The 13,875-nt window shown below is 50.7% G+C and overlaps 1 protein-coding gene across 1 annotated transcript in view; it reads right to left on the bottom strand.

Moving 5' to 3' along the window:
* LOC104568519 (uncharacterized) overlaps positions 1-13,875 on the bottom strand; it is a 92,212-nt gene that overhangs the window by 64,877 nt on the left and 13,460 nt on the right. Inside the window, exons 12-33 of the mRNA XM_088525585.1 lie at positions 13,216-13,415; positions 12,737-13,117; positions 11,866-12,152; positions 10,901-11,172; positions 9,662-9,811; positions 8,849-9,105; positions 8,663-8,747; positions 8,447-8,530; positions 8,092-8,333; positions 7,713-7,996; positions 7,326-7,603; positions 6,407-7,005; positions 5,460-6,030; positions 5,104-5,303; positions 4,622-5,002; positions 3,933-4,219; positions 2,978-3,249; positions 2,771-2,854; positions 2,416-2,657; positions 2,037-2,320; positions 1,650-1,927; positions 229-827 (exon numbers count right to left, since the gene is read on the bottom strand). Coding sequence (XP_088381711.1) covers positions 229-827; positions 1,650-1,927; positions 2,037-2,320; positions 2,416-2,657; positions 2,771-2,854; positions 2,978-3,249; positions 3,933-4,219; positions 4,622-5,002; positions 5,104-5,303; positions 5,460-6,030; positions 6,407-7,005; positions 7,326-7,603; positions 7,713-7,996; positions 8,092-8,333; positions 8,447-8,530; positions 8,663-8,747; positions 8,849-9,105; positions 9,662-9,811; positions 10,901-11,172; positions 11,866-12,152; positions 12,737-13,117; positions 13,216-13,415 — 6,317 coding nt within the window. The remainder of the gene's footprint in view (positions 1-228; positions 828-1,649; positions 1,928-2,036; positions 2,321-2,415; positions 2,658-2,770; positions 2,855-2,977; positions 3,250-3,932; positions 4,220-4,621; positions 5,003-5,103; positions 5,304-5,459; positions 6,031-6,406; positions 7,006-7,325; positions 7,604-7,712; positions 7,997-8,091; positions 8,334-8,446; positions 8,531-8,662; positions 8,748-8,848; positions 9,106-9,661; positions 9,812-10,900; positions 11,173-11,865; positions 12,153-12,736; positions 13,118-13,215; positions 13,416-13,875) is intronic.

The following is a 13,875-nucleotide window of genomic DNA, read 5'->3' as shown; positions in this document are numbered from 1 at the left end:
CTTTCCTGCCCTGCGCGGGACCTCTGCTCTTCACTGGCCACATTCCCTCTCCCCTTCTTCCTCCTACAGCCCTTCCACAATGCAAACACCAGGGAGACAGTGCCCCAGTGCTCTGCGGGGAGCCCACCCACACCTGGGACCAAAGAGTCCGGTTCGGGCAAGAGCCTGCCAAGAAAAGCCACCTGCCCCTGGCCGACACACCACCCTCTGGCCAGCCCTGCTCCCTACCAGCACTTGGCTCCGCTCGTTCTTGACAATCGCAATGCGTTCTCCGTACACCTCCACCAGGACTTCACGCACGTAGGACACCGTGGGGTTGCCACGCTGCTCGTTCTTGGCCTCAATATTGAAGTAGGGCAGCGAGGTGCCATTGGAGCACACTTTGGCCAGAGTGTAGGTGCAGTTGCCCATGAAGTCGTGCGTCACACTGTCAAAGGTGTTGTAGTGAGGGTCCCCGTGGATGTGGCAGATGCCGTAAGAGTACGGCAAGCAGTCGGGTTTCCCGTTCTGCACCCCACAGTACTGGTCTGCCGGGCACGAGGCATCGGAGCACTGCACTTTGCTCCCACGCCCTGGACACGTGCACTTGGAGGAGCAGGTGTTGTCCGTCCAGAACTCCGAGTTCACGGGGTAGTGCTGCCCGTTGTGCCAACAGCCGCACTGCTGGCTGGGCACGCAGCGGTCATTGTAGAGCAGGTACCCGCTGTCACACACGCAGCCCTCCACACACGGCAGGCCACAGCTGTAGGGCGCTGTTGGGTCAACACAGGTAGCTGGGCACGCTGCTGCGCATGACTCGTAGTGGCTGTTGGCTGGACATGTGATAGCTTCCAAGAGAAAACACATGGCTGTTACTTGAACAGTAGTGCACTGTGTAAATTTTTCTCTATTTTTGCCCTCTCTCAAATAAGTTCCCGTATTTTTTTCTCATGTGATCCTTGCTCTTAGCCAGGTGTTCCAGGAAAACATGGAAGAGCAGAATCACAGAATGGTTGAGGTAGTTTGGGATCTTTGGAGGTCATCTAGTCCCACCCCCACCTCCAGCAGACTCCTCGGAGTAGCCTCTCAGGACCACATTCTGACAGCTTTTGAACACTGTCCAGGACAAGGACTCAATAACATCACCTGTTTCAGTATTCAAGAGTAAAAAGAATTTTCATCAGATTTACAAGAGAATCTACTCAGTTTCACTTTGTCTCCATTGCCTCCTGTCCTGTCACTGGGACCACTTAAAAAGGATGGAATGCAGCTCTATCTTCAAAAATGCTACCTCTACATGTATTTAGTTTTGTTGATTTGATGCCCCCTCAGCCTTCTCTTCTCTGGGTGAAACAAACCAAGCTCAGCCTGTTCTTATATGAAATGCTTTAGACCCTTAATCAAGTCACTCGGCCTTTGATGGACGCGCTGCAGTAGCACCATGGGTCTCTTCTCCTGAGGAGCTCAGAATAGGACCAAGTAGGCCAAGAAAAGCCTCCCCAGTGCACAGGAAAGGCGAGTGATCCCTCAGTCATCCATGATCCAATGAAAGAGAAATTGGCAACTGATAGTAACACTTAACCTGATAACCCAATGCTATATGTTCCTTTCCCAAGGAGAGTTTTCCTAGGAACACGGAAGCATGCAGCATTCTCTCTGTGCTGACTTACGGCAGAAGGTTGCGTTCCTCCATGCGGGGATCTTCACACCAAGGGCCTGGCAGGCGTCTGCATAGGACTGCAAGCTGTTGCACAGGACCCCGTGATCCAGCCCCAGCTCACACAGGTCATACAGACAGGTGTCAAAGTAAGCGCTGGGGCTCAGGACAGCTTGGCACTGCTCAAACGGGCCGCTGGGGTCAGTGAGGAGACCGCAGAAGCGACTGCTGCTAATGACTTGCTTGTCCGTCTCGTTGCAGGCGGGGCTGGGCGTTGTTCCGGGGGAGCAGCTGTGGAAAGGGAGGGAGAAGGGCCCCTGTGTTATCCGTGCGCTTCTCTTGGACTCTCACCCTCCCCACTGCGACGGACTCATTCCCAGAGGGGCCGGGGGCCACGCACCTGCTATCGTTGGACACCTGCCAGCTGTTGCCCAGGCTGGTGGAGTCTGGCTCCAGCACCCCGTCCGGGTTCAGGAAGTCGTCTGCTGCCACCCCGTTGTAGTTCCCACACATGCCACAGACCTTCTGCCCAAAGGCACTGGGGAGCGTCACTTCCACCCGATGATTCCCATCAAACTTCACTCGCAAGCCAAAGTCTGTAGAGACCACAGTGTAGAAGCCGCTGGACGACACCTGCACGCCTGCTGAGGGGCTGAAGGGCACGACCTCTTCCACTCCGTTGACCTGGAAGGACAGAAGCCAAGGCAGGGTGGTGGCAAACCATTTGGCACGGCGCTCTCTCCTCGCACCGCCCCACCGGGGGTCCCCCTTGGCCTTACCGTCACCACTCCGCCCTTCCCCAGCCTTATGCGATGGCCAGACACATCTACGTCCACGTACTGGACGTAGGACACACGCGTGTTGCTTCCCCTGTACTCGTTGGCTGCTTCCACGTTGAAGTAGGGCAGGGAGCTGTTGCTCTCACACAGCTTGGAGAGGGTGTAGGTGCAGGTGCCCATGAAGTGGTGCAGTTGGTTGTCGAACGTGTGGTAGTGAGGGTCTCCTTCTACCTCACAGGTCCCTGAGAGAGGGAAGGCCAGAGGAAGCGTTCCATTAAACGGCTCTTGGTGCCTCTTCTGCCCTGCCCACCCTGCACAAAGCACTGCAGCCCCAGGACTGCTCTGCTCTATTCACCTGAGCCTGGCACGGGTGTTGGTGTCGGGCTCCCTGATGAAGGAGGAATGGTGCCAGGGCTTGGTGATGGTGTAGGCCCATCGCCTATGGGAGAGACAGCGCACATGTAGATTTGCTAAAAGCGGATGCAAACTGCCCGCTGACTGTGTGCATGGGGAGTCTTCCTGCTTGTTACCTCTTCAATACAAACACAAACAGGACATTTACCACAGACGGTGCCAGCGCTCCAGTCTCCCAAAGTGACTCCTGCCTGGGTGCAGGCCGTAGCGTAGGCCTCCAGGTCACTGCACAGCTGCTCCGTGCTGCTGTTGGTGCCACACTGGTCATAGACACAGCTCTCAAAGTAGGACTGGGGTGGCACAACCGCATGGCATGGCTGGAACGGGCCACCGAGTTGTGTGAGGATTGCACACTGCTTGTTAGCTGCCTCCTCCTGCGACGGGGAGCATGACACAGATGGCAAGTTGGTTGGGTCACACCTACAAAGCACATGGACACCGTTGAGATCACAGCAGCTTGCAAACTCCCGTCACACCATTTGGTGACTTCTTCCCCATGCAGAGCGTCAGCTTCTGGAGCCCAGATCCCATGCTGAGAAAGCAGCTCTCCCCCACTCCAGGTTTCGTTTGCAAGGGTTAGGGATGGGACACACAGTCACCATTCTCCGCTCTGGCATCAGGCAGACAAAAAACAAGGGCTAAGGAAGCTGGCACCATGACAGCTCAGGAAGAGCATCGTGCCCACCCCACAGTCCACTCTGCCTGGGGACAGGGAGGGGAGCTGTGCAGTGTGGGATGCAAGCACTGCCTAGAGGTCACCAAGAACCCCAGAGCACAGCGCCCATGCTGAGAAAGCACCATGAACCCCTCTTGCTCCAGAGCGGGGCCCAGACACTAGTGAGCTACCCCTCGGGGTAAAGGGAAGCCGCCACACGACTGGAATCCATTCGCGGGAGGGACATGCCAGGGGTGGATGGGGCAGAGCGGGGCAGTCACAAGGGTCACAGGTCTGCTGCACTGCAGCTTCTACCTCACCTTGGAGGCCTTCCCACCACCACCTCCACCCCTCCTGGGCTGAACCTCCCTCCTTGCTCCACCCACAGCTGCCGTCTCCCACACTCCCTCCTCATCATCGGTTATCACGCTAGAGGGCAAGGACTCACGGCCAGTCCTTGTCCGGAACCATCCAGCTGGCTCCAAAGTCATTGAAATCAGGCGCTATCACCCCATCAGGTCTCATGAAGTCATCCTGCTGGCTCCCGGTGTACGTCCCACACAGGCCGCACAGCTTGCCCTTGTGCTTCTCAGACACCCTCACCAGGAGCTCCTGGTCCCCGTTGAACTGCAGCTGCAGGCCCAGCCCGGTAGAAACTTGCACGTAGGAGCCACTCAGGGAAATGGTCACGCTGGGGATAGGAGAAGCAGGCAGGGACGCCAGGAAACCATTGATCTGAATGCAGGAGAGAGAGAGGGAGGAACGTCAGCAGGTGCTCTCCACTGAAAGGTCAGTGCTCTTTGCTGCCATGGTGCCAGGGCCCAGGCACGCAGAAGTGCTCATGGCATGGGAAGCCCTGCCCAGACGTACAACCACAGCAGCCACTCTCCATGCGGCACAAACAGGCTCAGGCTCTGCAAGCACACGGTCTGTTCTGTGCTTGCAGTCATGTCCTCCCCACACACAGACCCACCGTGCTCTTCCGTGAGCACACCCTCGGGCTCAGGGGATATCGAGCCCTTCTTGACATCTCAAATAGCCAACATGTTTTCCTGAAAGGAAACCAGCAGGCAAAAACAACCAATGAATGAGACTTGGGGAGACAGTGGTTGTGAAGTCTGAAATGCAGGGGCTTACGTAGACAGCCTTGTTCTTCTGCAGGGTGATGTGGAGGCCTTCCACGGAGAGCGCCACAGAGTTAAGGGCTGTCCAGCTCGGGCTGCCGCGGTGCTCATTGCGGGTGGTGACCGTGAACCCAACGGAGGAGTTGCCGCAGCCCGTCACCACTGTGTAGTTGCAAGAGCCCTGGAAGTGGTGAAGCTTCCCATCGAACGTGCTGTAATGCGGGTCTCCGTAGATGTGGCAGAGAGCAGTGCTGGCTGGGTAACAGCCTCGGTGGCCATTCTGGATCTTGCAGACCTCATCCTCGCCACAGGACAGTGGCGAGCAAACCATCTGGCCGTTGCCTTCACAGCGGCACTGGCGACTGCAGTTCTCGTTCACAGAGAGCTCGCCCTCCTGCACGCAGAGAAACACAGAGCACCAGCGCGTCAGGCAGGGAAAGAGCGGAACAGCAGTGCCCTGGCAGGGAGACAAGCTGGGCTGGGGCTTTCACTCACGCTGTAGTAGTTGCCCTCAAAGAGGCAGCCACAGTGGGCCTCGGCCACACAGGTGTCTCCACTGAGCAAAAAGCCAGAGGCGCACGCACAGCCCTCCATGCACGGCTTGGAGCAGTTCTGTGGGGCTTCTCGGTCGACGCACGTGGCAGGACAGCCGCTCATGCAAGGGTCATAGTAGGTGTTGTCAGGGCACAGCAGGGCTGCAAGGGGATGAGGACAATTAGGAGGAGAAAAGCCCTCCAGAAGAAGGCCTGCTTTCTGCGAAAGGGAAGGCTAAAGTGAGCAATGCTGTGGCCACAGGCCTGGCACACAGGGGAGCCAAGATTTCCTAGGGGAAAGCCAAGACAGGCACTCACGGCAGAAGGTGGCATTCCTCCAGGGCAGAAGAGTCACGCCTGCTCCCTGGCACGCGGCAGCATAGGCCTCCAGAGCAGCGCACAGCACCTCCTGCCCACCGCTCAGGGCACAAAGGTCGTACAAGCACGCATCAAAGTAGCTCTGCGGGTTGATCACGGCATGGCAGTTCTCAAAGGAGCCCGGCCTGGCGGTCAGCAGGCCGCAGAAGACGTCCGACTGGTAGAGCTCCTCCTCTTCAGAGTTGCAGGGTTCAGGCTCCTCGGGTACACGGCAGTAGAGGTCATCGTCCCCACTGGGGACCTTCCAGCTCTCTCCCAGCTCGTTGGAGTTGGCGGCTTGCTGCCCATTGGGCATCATGTAATCGTCCTGTCGCAGGCTGTTGAAGTTCCCGCACAGGCCACACGTCAGGTTGAAGTAGGTTGTGGGCACCTTCACCTCCACCGAGTGGTCGGCGTCGTAGGACACTGTCAGGCTGAAGTCCGTCTCCAGCACGATGTAGAGGCCGCTCGCGCTCACTCTGATGGCGCCTCCCGCTGCGCTCACCGGCAGGGTCCGGCGCTCCCCGTTCACCTAGGGCAGACACAACCCAATGGGCCCTTGCACACAGCCTCCGTGAGGCCTCCCTCACGCGGCAAACAGGCCCCAGAACCTGCCATGGCACACCGGTGCCCACGCGCCCCTCACACGCACGCGCCTCTCACGCTTGGTCAGCCCTGCCCTTTCCTGCCCTGCGCGGGACCTCTGCTCTTCACTGGCCACGGTCCCTCTCCCCTTCTTCCTCCTACAGCCCTTCCGCAATGCAAACACCAGGGAGTCAGTGCCCCAGTGCTCTGCGGGGAGCCCACCCACACCTGGGACCAAAGAGTCCAGTTCGGGCAAGAGCCTGCCAAGAAAAGCCACCTGCCCCTGGCCGACACACCACCCTCTGGCCAGCCCTGCTCCCTACCAGCACTTGGCTCCGCTCGTTCTTGACAATCGCAATGCGTTCTCCGTACACCTCCACCAGGACTTCACGCACGTAGGACACCGTGGGGTTGCCACGCTGCTCGTTCTTGGCCTCAATATTGAAGTAGGGCAGCGAGGTGCCATTGGAGCACACTTTGGCCAGAGTGTAGGTGCAGTTGCCCATGAAGTCGTGCGTCACACTGTCAAAGGTGTTGTAGTGAGGGTCCCCGTAGATGTGGCAGATGCCGTAAGAGTACGGCAAGCAGTCGGGTTTCCCGTTCTGCACCCCACAGTACTGGTCTGCCGGGCACGAGGCATCGGAGCACTGCACTTTGCTCCCACGCCCTGGACACGTGCACTTGGAGGAGCAGGTGTTGTCCGTCCAGAACTCCGAGTTCACGGGGTAGTGCTGCCCGTTGTGCCAACAGCCGCACTGCTGGCTGAGCACGCAGCGGTCATTGTAGAGCAGGTACCCGCTGTCACACACGCAGCCCTCCACGCACGGCAGGCTGCAAGTGACCGGAGCCATAGGATTATAACAGGTAGCAGGGCAGGCTGCTGCACATGGCTCATAGTGGCTGTTGGCTGGACACTCGATAGCTGTGCAGAGAAATGGAGTATCAGGGCAATCATTAGGATTTCTCCAGCAAGAATTCTCTGAAGTCTAGCAAGCGATTGCCGCATATTTAGGAATCTTATTCCCCACAGCCACTGCTTTATTATGCCTCCTGACTGGGAAAGAACTGCATATGAACTCAACCAACAAAGGGTCCTCCAGCTGTCATCAGGCAGCACAGGGAAATGGCATTTTATAACTCCTTGGAAAACCTCTTTCTGAATTAAAATACATCTCCTGAATCAAGAAGATTATGGCCAAAGAGGGTCCAGGATGCAGTGCATTTTTTTGTGTGCTGACTTACGGCAGAAGGTTGCGTTCCTCCATGCGGGGATCTTCACACCAAGGGCCTGGCAGGCGTCTGCATAGGACTGCAAGCTGTTGCACAGGACCCCGTGATCCAGCCCCAGCTCACACAGGTCATACAGACAGGTGTCAAAGTAAGCGCTGGGGCTCAGGACAGCTTGGCACTGCTCAAACGGGCCGCTGGGGTCAGTGAGGAGACCGCAGAAGCGACTGCTGCTAATGACTTGCTTGTCCGTCTCGTTGCAGGCGGGGCTGGGCGTTGTTCCGGGGGAGCAGCTGTGGAAAGGGAGGGAGAAGGGCCCCTGTGTTATCCGTGCGCTTCTCTTGGACTCTCACCCTCCCCACTGCGACAGACTCATTCCCAGAGGGGCCGGGGGCCACGCACCTGCTATCGTTGGACACCTGCCAGCTGTTGCCCAGGCTGGTGGAGTCTGGCTCCAGCACCCCGTCCGGGTTCAGGAAGTCGTCTGCTGCCACCCCGTTGTAGTTCCCACACATGCCACAGACCTTCTGCCCAAAGGCACTGGGGAGCGTCACTTCCACCCGATGATTCCCATCAAACTTCACTCGCAAGCCAAAGTCTGTAGAGACCACAGTGTAGAAGCCGCTGGACGACACCTGCACGCCTGCTGAGGGGCTGAAGGGCACGACCTCTTCCACTCCGTTGACCTGGAAGGACAGAAGCCAAGGCAGGGTGGTGGCAAACCATTTGGCACGGCGCTCTCTCCTCGCACCGCCCCACCGGGGGTCCCCCTTGGCCTTACCGTCACCACTCCGCCCTTCCCCAGCCTTATGCGATGGCCAGACACATCTACGTCCACGTACTGGACGTAGGACACACGCGTGTTGCTTCCCCTGTACTCGTTGGCTGCTTCCACGTTGAAGTAGGGCAGGGAGCTGTTGCTCTCACATAGCTTGGAGAGGGTGTAGGTGCAGGTGCCCATGAAGTGGTGCAGTTGGTTGTCGAACGTGTGGTAGTGAGGGTCTCCTTCTACCTCACAGGTCCCTGAGAGAGGGAAGGCCAGAGGAAGCGTTCCATTAAACGGCTCTTGGTGCCTCTTCTGCCCTGCCCACCCTGCACAAAGCACTGCAGCCCCAGGACTGCTCTGCTCTATTCACCTGAGCCTGGCACGGGTGTTGGTGTCGGGGTCCCGGATGAAGGAGGAAAGGTGCCGGGGCCTGGTGATGACGTAGGCCCATCGCCTATGGGAGAGACAGCGCACATGCAGACTTGCGGCTCCCTCACAAGCTCCTTTTCAGGGCAGGAACTACACAGACTGACCAAACAAGCAATGACTTTCCCTCAACCCACCCTTCCCTGCATAGGAAACACACCTGGGCAGTATCCCTTCTCGATGGACAGATCATCCAATGCTATATCACTCCGGAAATCTTCACCTCTCATACCCTCTAGGATAATCTAGGGAGAATTGATTTCCAGATTTAGCTGCAGTCATACACGGAGATCACCATTTCACTGTATGGTCCATCTCAGAAGGCCGTGAGGATGCCCTGCCCTACCTTCATGTTTCCTGTGCTTTGCACTGTGACTTGTCCCAAGTTCCATCTGTCCCCGTGATTTCCAGTCTCTTTCCATTCCAGGACTGATGTTTCGTTGTGAACTACATACACTCGCAGGGCCATTGTTTCAGCCACTCCGTACATGTGATACCAGAAGCGGAAGCAGTGCGGTCCTTCTGAATTGCATATTGGACTGACCAAGCGGGCTACATCACTTTCTTTGTTCTCATTCCCTTGCAGGTAGATATAATAGCCATCTGGAATCAGAAGAGTGCCAGTGTCAAATATATTGACCCAAAGGAATAAAAAAATTCTCCTTTCTCTTTTTTTTTGTGTAGGTGCCATTTCTGGCTTACACCAAGTAAGCAGCCTTCCCTGTGATACTCCAAGTTGAGCATTGTCTTATTCAGAATGGATTATGTCTACACAGCACTGGCCAATCAGCGAGTCAGACTAACAATACACTATTTCTTCATTTCCCATCTCCAGTCCCCAGAAGGGTTTTCCAGAGATTACACTGGTGTCCTACTTAGGAAAAGACAAGCCTCCCAAAAGAAGGACCCTATACTGAAGTCATCTTTTCTGAAGCTGGATATGCCTTGTCTGAAACCTCTTCCCCGAAAAGTATAGAAATAGTCACTCAATGCATCTTCTGCACATTTCATCCACCCCCACACAGATTCCTGGCTGCGCCAAAAACTCTGAATCAAGCCCAGGAAACACAAGCCCTGTATTTCCTATATGAAGAGTCTGCTTGCCCTCTTTCCAGGAAGAGCCCCCCAACTGAAGCCATGCACTTGCTCTTTTTCCTACCGCCTGTCGTGTGGTCATAGGAAGGGCCGGTATCTGGTGAGGGTGTTGCCCCCTTGTGCCTTATCCAGTCGAAATCATCATTGGCTGCCTGTTCCCACTCACAGAAGTCGACCTCAAATGTGCAGGACAAATTGCAAGCAGTTGGGGCAGCTGCATGTGATATAGGAAGAAAAAGCAGAATTTCCACATTGAGGTTTAGAAATCTCTCCTTGCTCTGACCATGCTCTTCTACTTGCCACCCACATCCATGGACAAAAAAATGTAGGTGCTTCAATGGAATTAATAGACAGTAACAGTACAGATGAACTCATTTTGAAATATAAAATTGTGTTTGTGAGAATGTATCTTATACTACCTGTCCATTCCTCAGTTGTCATCATAATGTCACTAATATACTGTATTTTTACACTGTGCCACGGCCCTGTTTATTGAGCAAATTGCTCAAAGCTGTTCTGTTTGGTTCGGTGGGTATTTAATTTGTTCTCAAAAGGCTACTGGGATGGAAATCAAGGATTCATAGTAAGAAATGGTCTCCTATTTCATTTTATTCCTTAAAAACAAGAATGAGAAGTATTGCCTCAGCATTGGAAAGAGGTCATGGGATGTATTTTCCTGTTATAACCTCATATTTAGGCTGCCTTTTTTGCTGGTTTTGGTAATGATCTCTACTAGTTGTGGAAGAAACAATTGCTTAGAGCCAATTTTGTCTCTGTGTTAACTAGCCCATTAAGATTTTAAGCGCCTGATAGTGTTACCACTTGAAGATAACATACAGCTCAAATTGCAGGATTCTCCCTTACTAATTTTAAAAGCTCTAGTTTATATGATGCTGAAGTTATTTCAAACACTCAGTGAAAACCTGGAGCTGTAGACAGGTTGCATAAATGTTGGTTAACACTTTTCAAAAGATAAAATAGTTTATTAAAGCCAAAGTGTAAATTCATTAGACCAAGTTCTCAATTGTCCTAGCCTGAGCCCTTAATTGTGTCTGTTATCTTTCATGATCCAATTCTGAACAAAAGACTTAAGTCAAAAACGTTGAAACTTCTTGACCTAAAACGAATATTGAAAGACCATGATTAGCACCCAAGGTGAGCTGTCTGATTTCCTGAGCTGCTAAGCATTTGACTTTCCTACATCTTCCCTGAATCACCTTTTCTGAAATTCTCTTCAACTTTTCGGTCACCTGAGTTTATATTTGTAGTATGAAGTTATTTGATAAATGACCCCGTGACTTACCACAGATGGTATCTTTTCTCCAGTCACCCAGATTTACACCTCCAAGTTCACAGGCAGCAGCATACGCCTCTAAAATTTTGCAAAACTGTTCAGAATTTCCCTCTGTAGCACACAGATCATAGACACAGCTCTCGAAGTAGAGCTGAGGGGGAATGTACCAATGACAGACTTCAAAAGGCCCACTACTATTCAAAATGGTTTTGCAGAGTTCTTCATATTCTTTCTCTTTCACTGCATCACAGGTGGGTGGTACAACAGCAATCGGATTACACCTGCATCAAAAATAGACAGCAACTTGGTAATACACTAAATATTTATATTTTACTATACAATAAATGTTATGACTACAAAATACACCTCAACAGTCATGAAACCCTATGCCAAAATTCTGAGATACACTATGTATTCTGACCTTTAGTTTATCAGACCAGAAACTCAGAATAATTACAATTAGACTCATAATTCCCCAGTAAAAATATAATAGTGACCTGTTGATATATGACCAGCTATTTAGCACTGGAAAAATAACTTAAATTCACCATTGCATATAGTAAAAGCAGTATTTTGTATATGACAGTATTAATAGACAGAGAAAAGACCTTTGGCTCTCTTTATCAATGTGGAGTTATCTCAGGAGTTGAACTTGTGATACATATTTAGCTTTCTCATAGTTGCCAGAAATATTTTAGAATGGAAAAATAAGAAAAAAAATCAAGTTAATATGCAAAATGAAGCCAAATTCTGATTAAAATATACAATATTCGTATAGAAAATATATGAATAGTAATTTTAAAATTTCTATGCTTTCTTTTGAAGTGCAGTGTCACTCAAAGACGAAAGTGCTGGAAAACAAGTATTATCAAGGAAAGGTTTCTATAGAACATAAATCAATGCATATTAATCCTTCATCTTGAAGCTTCATGTTTCAGCTTTTTGCTATTTGCTCTAATATATCAGATACTCACATCCAGCTATCATCTTTTACTGCCCAGCTGTCACCAAATTTATTTGGATCCTGTTCCAGGACTTTATCTGGTTTTAGGAAATCATCCAGCTGGTTGTCAGTGTATGTCCCACACAGACCACACAGCTTTCCTTTGAGACTTTCATCAGCCTGAATAAAAAGCTCCTGGTCACCATCAAACTTCACCTGGATCCCTACAGAGGTATCAATGACCACATAGCGTTCCTTTAACGTTACTCTAGTTCCATGTTTCAAATCCACAGGAGGATGAACCTGGACTCCATTCACCTAAAGAAAATAAAAAACCCCACACAAACACAGAAGTCAACAAGGCTTCCAGGAACAAAGTAGATATCCACAAAGTGAATAGTATAGCTTCTATCACCAAGTCTGATTCTAGTGAGTAATATACACACAGCAGTTTGAAGCTTAACAGAGCCTAATCAGATGTATACTTATCCCATCTTGGGTAGGAGTATGTAGCACAAGCTGAGCTCCATGTTGTCAAAACTACACAAATAGCAATACTTTGAATAGCTTGTTTAAATGAGTCTGAGAGTGTATGGCAAAAATGCTGTTTCAATTTTAAAGAGTAGATCTGTAAAACTCAGAATTAGATTTAGTTCAGTAGTGTATTTCTATTATTGATGCAGATATTGTTTTTTTCTACAGCCTAATGCTGAGAAGATTTGAAGGGACAGAAGGAAGCTATACTGATCTAAGCCTTCTTAAAAACACATTTCTATGCTCTCTGGTATGTGCAGTCTTGGAGGTTTAAAAAAAAATCAGAGAACTTTGATACAGTTCTGTGAGACAGAAAAAGGCAATGCACAGCTGCAATAGATTGTTTGTCTTTAAAGTATAGTACTTACATAGGTCTCCTTGTTTTTCTTCACAACAATGTGAAGATCTTTCAGTGTGAAAGCAATGGAGTTCAAGGCTGTCCAGTTTGGATTTCCTCTATGTTCATTTCTGGATGTCACTGAAAACCACTCAGAAGAATTTGTGCAGGTCTCAACAACTGTATAATTGCAGTCTCCTTGGAAATGATACAGTCTGCCATCAAAGGTTATATAATGTGGATCCCCAAAAATGTGGCAGGTGCTAGGATTCAATGGATAACATCCCAAAAGTCCATTCTGCACCTTGCAAACTTCGCTTACTTGGCATGTGTCTGAATTGCAAAATAAAGTGTTATTTCCAGAACATAGACATTGGCCTGCACAGTTTGTCTGCCAAAAAGTTTCTCCTTTCTGTTGGAAACAACAAAACAAAACCAAAAAGAGTTAAAAACAGCTAATGTTATTGGAAAGCTGTGAAATAAGTCCCTGAAATAAGTGCCAGAACGAACCTCATAATATTTTTCATTGTGAAGGCAGCCACAGTTGCTCATGGACACACAATGTCCACCACTGATGACAAAACCAGTGTTACATTCACACCCTTCCACACAAGGTCGACTGCAGTTCTTAGGTGCAAGAGGGTCAAGGCAAGTTGCAGGACAAGCACCAGTACATGGGTTGTAATGACTATTGGAAGGGCATGCAACAGCTGAAAAACAAGAAAAGGCTCTGAAGTGATGAACACAACTCATATGAAAGCACCATACAAAAATCAGATTATTTTGAACTAGTGACAGTGTTTCTTCAGAAATTTCTTTGGAGACTGAAATTCCCTATCTTATTTGGATACAACTTAAAAAAGAGAAAAAAACAACATGAGAAAGGCATGAATGTTTAAAATATATGCTCTGGCTGCTAAGCACATTCGACTCCAAGTAAAACTAAGTCTCTTTACACCATATCAAATATTTAGCTGGTACATTTATAAAAGTCGATGGGCTGCTAAAGTCATTGTATGTGCAAAGATGTATGAAAGCCAAATATCCAATATAAGTGAAGTGAAACAACAATGTCAGGAATCCACAGCTATCCTTCTGCATATTTTCTTAAAAAAAAAAAAAAAAAAAAAAAAAAAAGAACATGCACCTTCCATGCCCTCTGCAGGAAAA

Source organism: Tinamus guttatus, unplaced genomic scaffold (genome assembly GCF_059628265.1).
Source record: "Tinamus guttatus ecotype Peru unplaced genomic scaffold, ASM5962826v1 Tinamus_guttatus_pri_ptg000227l, whole genome shotgun sequence".
Taxonomy (NCBI): Eukaryota; Metazoa; Chordata; class Aves; order Tinamiformes; family Tinamidae; genus Tinamus; species Tinamus guttatus.
Note: the sequence above shows the minus strand (reverse complement) of the source record. Positions and strands in the feature narration are given on the sequence as shown.